The sequence below is a fragment of the Bos taurus genome, chromosome 25, assembly GCF_002263795.3.
Source record: "Bos taurus isolate L1 Dominette 01449 registration number 42190680 breed Hereford chromosome 25, ARS-UCD2.0, whole genome shotgun sequence".
Taxonomy (NCBI): domain Eukaryota; kingdom Metazoa; phylum Chordata; class Mammalia; order Artiodactyla; family Bovidae; genus Bos; species Bos taurus.
Genome location: NC_037352.1, coordinates 36252165 through 36262309, shown reverse-complemented (window position 1 = coordinate 36262309; position 10145 = coordinate 36252165). Strand labels below are relative to the sequence as shown.

Sequence of the window (10145 nt, the reverse complement as noted above, 5' to 3'; positions counted from 1 at the left end):
ATATCCTGATTTTTAAAGGTTTATACTGAAATATTTGGGAGTGGAACATCATGATGTGTGAAATTCACTCAAAAATACTTAAGCACATGCAAATAAAGTAAAAAGTAACATGTTTATATGCTGATGGGAATGTGATGAAAAGAAGGCTGTTGAGAGGAAAGATGATTTAGGAGGAAGAGGGAGAAATTGGCTGAGTGATGCTCTTGAGTGGGCACAGGGGATAAGGTGTAGAGATGAAGTTGCAGATGGGAGTGTGGAAAGTTATTGCTTCATTTTGTTCAAGAAAGTAGGTTAGGTCATCAGCTGAGTGTGGGGATGCAGAAGGTTTCAGGAGAGAGGAGAAATACAGGGGCACCAGGGCGGTGGCTCAAACTTCAGTGCACGTCAGAATCACCTGGAGGACTTTTTGAAACAGACTGAGCTCCCTGTGTGTGCGTTCTCAGTCGATCAGTCATGTCCAACTCTTTGAGACCCCCTGGACTGTAGCTCACCGGATACTAGAGTGGGTTGCCATCTCCTCCTCCAGGGGATCTTCCAGACCCAGGAATGGGACCTGCATCTCCCACACTGGCAGGATTCTTTTACCACAAGTCACCTGGGAAGCCTGAGCTCCTCCTGAATCTGGCGGTCCTGATTCCAGAACTCCTGGTTCTGTAGGTTTGGGGTGGGGCCCGAGAAGCTGTATATCTTACAAGCTGCAGGTGATGCTGATGCTGCCGGCCTGGGGATCACATTCTGAGAACCACTGTGATTGCTGTGCAGCAGTAGGGCCTCCCTGAGGTTTGTGGTCAGACTCTAAAGTGAGAACAGTCAGTGAGAAAGTTCAGAGACAACTTTTTCTCCAAGCGTGTTCTGATACACAGGTGCAGTTGAAAAGAGGCAGAGGGTTGAATGAACCAGAGATGATCACCAAGATCATCACAGAGCTGGCTGCTTCTTATCTGAATGTGTGTGTGTGCTTTGTCACTCAGTCGAGTCCGATTCTTTGTGACCCCACGGACTGTAGCCCGCCAGGCTCCTCTGTCCATGGGGATTCTCCAGGCAAAAAAAAAAAAAAAAAGAAATTAAATATGGCAGAGATTATTTAAAAAAAAAAAGAACACTGGAGTGGGTTGCCATGCCCTCCTCCAGGGGATCTTCTCAACCCAGGGATCGAACCCAGGTCTCCTGCATTGCAGATGAATTCTTTACCTTCTGAGCCACCAGGAAAGCCCTTTTATCTCTGGGCCCAGCCCAAATGAAACTGCCTCAGAAGCATCTTTCCTGACCATCTAATCTATCTTCCGCCTCCTCACCATCTTGCACTTTCACATTATTTTTTTCTTGCAGAAAAATTTTCATTCTTCAGAATCTTATGTATATTTATTTTGTTACCTGTTTCTGAGTCTTTTCACTGGAGTGTGTGCACCACAAAACAGGAATCTTTTCTTGTTGGTGGTGGTCACTGCTATGTTCCTAGAACCTAGAAGAATGCCTGGACACCACAGGTGCTATTTACTCATGAAAAGTAGAAAGAAAGAAAAAAAAAGAAAGAAAGGAAGGAAGGGAGAGGAAAAAAGAGAGAGAGCCAAGGAAACACAAGAAACTAAATGATAGTATTTGTTTTGACTACGAAGAGGAAAATATTTATATAATTATAAAATATAAACACAGATTACTATGTCTAAGAGGCTGGGATGGTTAGATAGCATCACTGACTCAAAGGACATGAATTTGAATTTGCAAAGGAGATAATAGAGGTCAGAGGAGCCTGGCATGCTGCAGTCCACGCAGGTTGCAAAGAGTCAGATACAACTTAGCAACTGAACAATAACAACACAAAATTATTGTAAATACATTAGAAAGATGGGAAGGAGGAGCTAGCTAGTTGCATCTTCTTTTCCTGAAGACAATGCTTCCCAAATTCCCTGTTTGGACCACAAGTAGGTTGTGGTCATTGGAACTTGGGCAGGGAAGATGCACACCATTTTCATGCCTGGCTTCAAAACATCTCATGCAATCCTTTGTTCTCTGTCTCTGTCTCTCTCAGCTCACCAGTGTGCTGAGTGCAGAGGACCCAGTAGTGACCTCTGGGGAGGCCCAAGGGGACAGTGGAGTTGTAGGATGAAAGGGGCCTGGGTTCCGATGTGGCAGCTTGGAGGACAGCAGTGTAAAAGCCTGCTCCCAGACACTGGCGGGACTTCAGGTGAGTTGAAAATAAACTTTACTTGTGTCAAACAGCCACTGAAATTCCAGGGCTATTTGTATTACTGAGAAAAATAGAAATGTCAAAAGGTGATTTATTAGGAATTACTAGTGTTCAATCAGGAGAAAAAGAAATCACATGTTAATCTGAACAGGGAAAGTTAATATAAAGAATTATTAACTGTAACAGAGTAAAGAGAGTTCTAAAGAACAGTAGTGAGTTCTGGAGTAATTCTTCACCTTACTAATTCACTCTCAAGTGGTATCCCTTCTGCTATGTATTCCATCCACTGAGTATTCTTAAAGAATATTTCCATTTGCAAGCTAGCTAATGGGTTCTCTGTAGGGTGTAAACAATGCAAAGTAACATACAAGCTATTCAAAATGAAATTGACTCCAGGAGGGATCTAAGTGTCTGTTCCCACATGGCAACAAAACAGCAGGAAAAAATGGCATGAAGAAACACTGGCTGGCACTGCACGCCCCCACCTGACATCAGTAGGGCAAAGTGTGGACCTGAACTTGCACCTTCATCTGGAGGCAACAAGGCCACGAGAACTGGTGCTCCACTCACACCAGGCGGCACTGGCAGAGCCCAAAGGGACGGCACATAGCATTTGTAATATCCACGATTTAATTTTTCAAAAATGTAAATACATATAAAAAAAGAATATCCAGTGAGTGCTCACTGGGCTTCTTGACAGTGAGTTCCTTGAAGATGAGGACCTAGTCCACCTTTGAAATTCCAGTGTCTACCTCAAAACCTAGCACACTGCTACCTACAAAACTTTTTTCCTATATGCCAAATTGTAATTTATTAATTGCCAAGGATAAACATGTTTCCAGGACTTAGAAAGGTGTGTATAATTTGGGGCACCATTTTCTTGATTTTAAATAATGCCATTCCTTTAATTAGGGCTTGGAGAATTCAACACTTTCCATTTAAGCATTCACCTCTAGATCCCCAGAATCTATGTTAAGTTGCGAATTAATGATTTTTTCCTACATTGTCCCAGCTTTTCTCCCAAGACTTCCTTCTAGTTTTTAGAGACGTTTTTATTTTGGCCTCTGGATCTCTAACTCTGCTCTTTGCCCTTCCTTCTTTTGAAAAGGAGGGAACAAATCCAGACATGTAAAATAACATGTTTTCATCCATCCCAGAGGCAGAGCTGGCCTGCTCCTTCCTGTCTGAGTCCGTTGCCAAAAGATCCCAATACCCCCCGCCCCCCCGCCCCCGCCACCCCTCAGCCTAGCAGAGCCTCCTGACTGGAAACCACGCATCCTTTTATTCACCCTTAACTCAACCCCTCCCAGTGCACACGGCTTGTCCCAGGGGATTGAAGGGGCTCATCTCTCAAGTGTTACTCTTACTACACTTCACGTGACTCCATGCCTGCCTTGTTCACTTACAAGCTGAGCACTCACGGCTCAGGGCTGTGTGTTTTCACCATTTTATTCCCAAAGCACATGATGCTTATCCTGTAGTCCTTGAAAAGTGCTGGTTGAACTGGTGTCATCAGGGTGAAGAGAACCAAGAAGGGCAGAGTTGGAAATGCGGAGTCTGTTGATGGCTGTTTGATAGGGTAATAATTGGTTCTAGGAAAATAAGAGAAAAGGAGGTTGTGTGTGACAGGCAAGGAGGTCTAGTTTCAAAGCAAACAACGACCCCCAAAAATCAGAATCAAAAAGAAAAAGAATGCAAAGGGAGGCAGCAAAGATGCCAAACCCACAGGAACCAGCCATGAGTTAACCACTGTGTTAGTCAGCGTTCTCAAGAGAATAAGGGGATGGGGTTGGTGGGAGAGAGCATATTTATTTTGAGGAATTAGCTCACAATATGTGGGGACTGGTAAGTCTTGAATCTGTAGGCTAGGCCAGCAGACTGGAAATTCAGGGAAGGGCTGATGTTGCAGTTTTGAGTCTGAAATCTGCTGGGCAACAGCCTGGAACTCAGGAGCGTTTCTGTACTCATGCAAATAGTTACTATGGTGCCTGGCCAGGGTGGGCAGTTTCAATCAGTGTGCTTCCCCTAACATTTCTATGTAATTAAATTCTTGATGAGAATTCCTTCTTCTCCGGAAACCTCAGCCTTTTCTCTTAAGACCTTCCGTCGATTGGATGAAGGCCATCCACATCATGGAAGCTAATGTGCTTTATTCAAAACTGAATATTTTTCCTACCTTAGAAGCACCTTCACAGTGTAGGGGAGGCATTTTTTTTTTTTTTACCTCTACCCTCTTAGGGTTTTCAGCTGGGCCTAAGAATTAACTTGACAGAAGACAGATTAGCAGGAGAAAAGCATACAAATTTACTTAATGGGAGCCCTCACAAGGAAATGAAGACCCAATGAAATGGACAAATCTACGTGCTTTTTATAGCAGGTAGAGGAAAAAGAGGCAACTGAGGAAAAGTGACTAAGCTGTGGGGAGCCTAAGGAAAGACAGAAATTTTAATAAGGTCTGTTTTAGAGAATTCTCTAGCTCTAAGTCCTGTAAATGGAACTCTGCTTTATGCAGAACTCTGCTCTGCATAGCATTTCTCACTGCTCAATATACTTATTTTCTTATTTATTAATTTATTATCTGGCTCACCCTCTGCCCCAGGGCTCCTTGAAAACAATAAAAAAATATGTTTCATTTGTATTCAATGCTGTATCTCCAGTTTCAAGAACAGTGTGTGTGTGGTACATAGAAGGCACTCAATAAACACCAGATGAATGAAAGACTTTGCTTCCTTCGTAAGTAGCATGTTTCAAGCTGTTTGTGTAAATGAAACAATTCTAGCGATGGCTGCTGAGCATTGTCCTGTGAAAGGTTCCTCTGTGTCAAGAACAATGAGAACTGGCAATTTCTGAGGTAAAATCAAGTGTAACTTCAAAAAAAAAAAGTTGGCCAGTGGAGCAGTGGAAAAAGCCTCAGCCTCAGCAACAGCAGACTTAGACTGGAATCTGGCTCTGTCACTTGCCAGCTGTGTGCCGTGAGCAAGGCTCAATCTCTCTCAAGTTTCCACTTCCTCATCTATATAGTATCTGGGGATATTATTACAAAGACGGTTAATGAGGATTTGGCCAGTGTATAGATGAAAATGCTTGGAACCAGTGTGTGCTAAAAAAAAAAAAAAAGATTCCACAAGGCCACAGAAGGTTTTGCAGACCAAGCATCTCCACAGAATTTTCTCTCTCTACATCCCCCTCCAATTTAAATTTTATATTATAATCGTACCTGATTTTTAAAAAGGCATCCATCTTCTCTAACTGGTTTTCTCCTCAAGCAACAGCAGTTTTATTTTATTGATATGATTCACATACTGTAAAATTCACCCTTTTAAACTGTACAATTCAGTAGTTTTCATTACATCCACAAGGTTGTGAAACCATCATAACTCTGTAATTCCAAGACATTTTCATCATCCAACACACCTATTAGCGGTCACTCCCCATTTCCCCCTCTGCTCAGCCCCCCGCAACCACTAATCTGCTTTCTGTCTCTATGAATTTGCCCAGTGTAGACATCTCACAGATACACCCAGATGATATGTGGCCTGGATGGTCTGAGTTCCATCACTTAGCATGATGTTTTCAAAGTTTATCCGTGTGATAGCATAGATCAGTACCTCATTCCTTTTTACAACTGGATAATATTCCACTGTATGGATATGCCACATTGCTTTATCTGGTCTTCAGTTTATGAATATTTGGGTTGCTTTCCATTTGGGGGCAATTATGAGTGATGCTGCCATAAACATCCGTGTACAAGTTTTTGTGTAAACATACAGTTTTCAGTTCTCTTAGGTATGTATTTAGGAGTGGAATTTTTAGGTCCCATTTAATTTTCATTTATAAATATAGTAACTCTATTTAACTTTCAGAGGAAGCACCAATCTGTTTCCCACTGCAACTGCACTATTTTACATCCCTACCAGCAATGTATGAGGGCTCCAATGTCTCCAAATCCTCATCAAGCTTTTTTATTACTGTTTATCATCATTTTGCCTCACATTAATATTGCAGCAGGTCTAAAAACTACTTAAATTAAAACAAAATTTCTAAATGACACTCATATATTTAAAAAGTTACCCCAAGGTCATTTTCTAATTATTCCTGGCAGAGAATATTCAGTATTGCAGCTCCCTTGCTAGGGAAGGATAATGCTCTATCACACAGTTTCTTACAGAATCCCGGGACGAAAAATCGCTTTGGAACAAATTCCTGTCAGAGAGCTGCCTGAAGTAGGCACAAGAGTAGCATCTGAATAGCTCTTTATCTACGTCTTTTGGCTTTGTCAGGATTCCACTAGTGAGCCGCCTAGCTTTGTTGGAATCTGCCCCCCCGCCGTCCCCGTGTGCACAGGCGCAAACTCTCAGCCCGGCCTCCCTCCGGCCCCGCCTCCAGACCCGCCCACCGCCAACACGCCCCCTACCTTCGTGCTCTGGGGCTAAGGGGAAGGGAGATTAATGTTCAGGAGGATGTGCGGCCAATGCGCGAGCATCTCGGAAGCGGCGCTCCGCACTGGCAGAGTAAGTCTGATGACGTAGCCACTCTCCAATCGGCATCCTGGGGGCGGGACTAAAGTCGGGCTGGGCAGGGCTGGAGGAGGAGACCGCCGGGGGAAGCACGTGACCGCGGCCTGGAGCCGGAAGCAAGGTCTGGCTGCAGGCGCCCCTAGCACCTAGAGCTGCGATGGTGAGTGAGGACGCATGCGCGGAATTACGCGCCGCGCCGGGGGTTCCTTACCCCTGTCCCCCAATCTCTTTGGTTGCCGGGTCCTGAGCGTGCCCTCCGGCCTCACCTCCTGTTCTCCCCGGGACTGGAAGGAAATGGAGAAGGGAGGGGTGGCGACGTAGAAGGCTAAGGAGAAGTCGCTGGGAGGGTGTGTAGAAGCTGGGGACTAGTCTGAGGGGGAGGCGCAGGCCACAGGTGGGTTTGGGGAGGGGTCCCGTGGGGTAGCAAAGGTGACGTGTGGAAAGCTGGTGGAGCCCGGGTGAAGGAGAGGACTGACGGAGGCTCAGGAGCATCAGTGTTGAGGCCGTGTAGAGGGAAGAAGGTCTGGAAAGGCCCTGGCTGGGTAAAGAGGCCTGGAGCGGGGGCAGGGGGCACTGTCAAGAGAGACACTCGGGTTGCCCAAGGGCCATCCTTTCGGCCCGCTGCTCACTAATTGCATCTTTACCCACCAGACTTCGGCACTGACCCAGGGGCTGGAGCGAATCCCCGACCAGCTTGGCTACCTGGTGCTGAGTGAAGGCGCGGTGCTGGCGGTGCGTTCTGGAAGCGGGAGGGGCGTGCTCCAAGTACACACGACCCTAGGATGCCTTCTAATGTTGCCCTGTTTGGCCCGATTGGTTTCTATTCTTGGTCTTTACCTGGTATCACGCCTGGCATGTAGGAATTAAATCAATTAATCAATCTCTGGACTCTTAGTCTTGTAACTGTCCTGAGGTAAAAGAGGTTTACCGACTTTACCAAAGGCAGGCAAGTTACAGATTTGTTGATAACTGACAATACTCAAGGTACTCTTGAGTATGTCTTTATTTGGTATGTATTGAAGAGGTTTGGTATTTTGTTCTGTAGTACAATACAGTGTCAGCTCTGGAAGTTTTCAATTTAGCTAGAGAGACAAGGCTTAAGGCTAAAAGTTTAAAGTAGTGCGTGTGGTTAACCCAGCTGAAGGAGTCCAGAAAGTGAAGGATTCAGCCCTTCATATTATAACTTGTGTTTTGGCAAGGAACCTTCCTTGGACGAGGTAAGAATTCATCTGGGCTTAAAAGATGGATAGATGACAGGAAAAAAAGAATATTCAGGGTTGGGAGGTGGACATTTTGCAGGAGTGTAACACCAGCCTGTCTGAATTGGTGATGGGGTTATGTTGAAAAGATTTGGAAACATTTGGGGGAAGAAGAGGATATGGTGAGGAAAGGTCCGATTGTGAAGGACTTTCAAGGCTAGGTTAACACATTTGGCTCTCTTGGGAGTTAACACATTTGGATTAATCTTGAAGGATTTTTGAACAGAAACAAGCTGATGAAGTGATTGAGTGGCATTGTTCTGTTAGGTAAAGCTAAAGGTAAGCCAGAAGGGGTGGGATTCAAAAGCAGGGATGCTATTGCCAAAATGTAAGTATGAAACCTCTGGTTGCAATGAGGAGGAGCAAGGAGAGAAGGGGTTTTTAAAGGAAGAATCAATTTGTCTTTGTAATGACTTGAGTTCAGTAATAAAGGGGATACTTTTCCATCCTGTAAGACTTTGAACTCAAGTCTAGAATGATGGTCCCCTAACCAGCAAGGACTTAAGAAAGGAAGTTGATTGGGGAGGGGAAGAGGTAAGGGGGATTTTGATAGTGCAGCTTTAAATACTGAGTTTGATATAGAAAAATAGGGTAAACTCCAGGAGTTGGTGATGGACAGGGAGGCCTGGCATGCTGCGGTCCATGGGGTTGCAAAGAGTCAGACACAACTGAGCGACTGAACTGAACTGAATAGCAGTTAGATAGATAATGCCAGGAGCTAGTGTGAGCATCTTGCCCCAGTACTCTTGTGACACTCACAAGCACGTAAGATAGGTACTGATGTCCCCAATTTACAGATGAGGAAACGTATAGAATCCAGCAGGAGGGCCACACTGAGGAGGTAAGAAGTTGAGATCATTACCAGAAAAGAGGAAGCCCAGGCCACTGTGACGTCATTACTCAAGGGCTAGGTAGTCCGAAGGGGTTCAGAGACAAAAGGGATGTTTATGTTTCAGGTTCTGCAGACAGGGTGACAAATGGGGAATGGGAAAAGATGGAGCCTGGGACTAGCTGTGGTGGGTGGGCACTGATCTGTGAGAATGTGGTTTTTTTCAAATAAGTGGAGACAGGGAGAGAAACCAAGATTCAGGGATTAGGGAAACAGGGTCAGTAAAGAAATGGATGAAAGTTCCTGCTTCCTCGGGAAGCCCAGTATTTTGGAACAAGATGGCATCAAGAGGGGCAACAATGTCATAGGAAAGTTTTAGGTTTTTCCAAAACTAGGGGTGATGTTGGGGTATCGGAAAGTGGAGACAGAGAGGTTATACATGCTACCACCAAAGTGTTCTTGGAATTGCCTCCCAGTCTGTTCCCTGATTCCTGCCCCCCTCCCTCTGTGTGCAGTCATCTGGGGATCTGGAGAATGACGAGCAGGCTGCCAGCGCCATCTCTGAGCTCGTCAGCACGGCCTGCGGTTTCCGGCTGCACCAAGGCATGAGCGTACCCTTCAAGCGTCTGTCGGGTGAGCCCCGGCCTCTGGTGGTGGGGAAGGGAGCGGGGGTGCTGCTCCCCAGGGCCACTCTTTTCAGGGAAAGACACCTGTCCCCTACCAGCTGCCCACCATCTCTTCTGGAATCCCTGTCTTCCCCTTGGTATTTACCCCTGTATCAGAACTATGAGAAAAGCAAGAGGAGGGAGGGGATTTAATGGAGACCTCCCATCTTCTAATCTCTGAGCTTTGAACTGTTGAATTCCTTTGGCTTTGGATCCTAGCCGGTTTGTGTGCAACCCCCACGGAGGCCCCCACAACCCACTAACTCTCTGCTCCCTTCCCTCTTCTGGGCTGGGGGAAGGTGCGTCTCCCCTCCAGTGGTCTTTGGAGAACACACACTGCTTGTGACCGTGTCGGGACAGAGGGTGTTTGTGGTGAAGAGGCAGAACCGAGGCCGGGAGCCCATTGACGTGTGAGCCTGCCCGAGGGCGAGGGGCAGAGGAGGAACCTCTGTGATGAGAAAGACGGGAACCTCCGCGGCCTCTCTCTTGGTGCCACTAGAACTAAAGCTGTCTGCTCACCCGCTTCCCCACCCCGACCTGGAAGGGCAGAGGCTCGGGGACTTTGTACTCTGTTAAGGAGAGTGAAGGTGAGGGGACCTCCCTTCTTCTCAGCCTCCCTAATAAACATGAGTATGATGTTCCTGGGCCCGGGGATGTGTTGTGTGTATTGGGGGAGGAGAGTCATAC

At 46.0% G+C, this 10145-nt stretch overlaps 1 protein-coding gene across 1 annotated transcript; it reads left to right on the top strand.

Annotated features, from left to right (window-relative positions):
- Positions 1–6787: 6787 nt before the first annotated feature.
- Positions 6788–10103, top strand: LAMTOR4 (late endosomal/lysosomal adaptor, MAPK and MTOR activator 4). The gene is made up of 4 exons (NM_001166607.1): positions 6788–6865; positions 7357–7437; positions 9309–9426; positions 9775–10103. Exons 1-4 carry the CDS (start codon positions 6863–6865, stop codon positions 9870–9872), a joined length of 300 nt encoding a protein of 99 aa, NP_001160079.1. The 5' UTR covers positions 6788–6862; the 3' UTR covers positions 9873–10103.
- The last annotated feature ends 42 nt before the right edge of the window (positions 10104–10145 follow it).

Excerpts from the sequence above, each read along its gene's own strand:
- LAMTOR4 (NM_001166607.1), top strand. Across the intron at positions 7,438-9,308 it reads GTGAAGGCGCGGTGCTGGCG|TCATCTGGGGATCTGGAGAA; the intron begins GTGCGTTCTGGA and ends CTCTGTGTGCAG. Across the intron at positions 9,427-9,774 it reads ACCCTTCAAGCGTCTGTCGG|TGGTCTTTGGAGAACACACA; the intron begins GTGAGCCCCGGC and ends TCTCCCCTCCAG.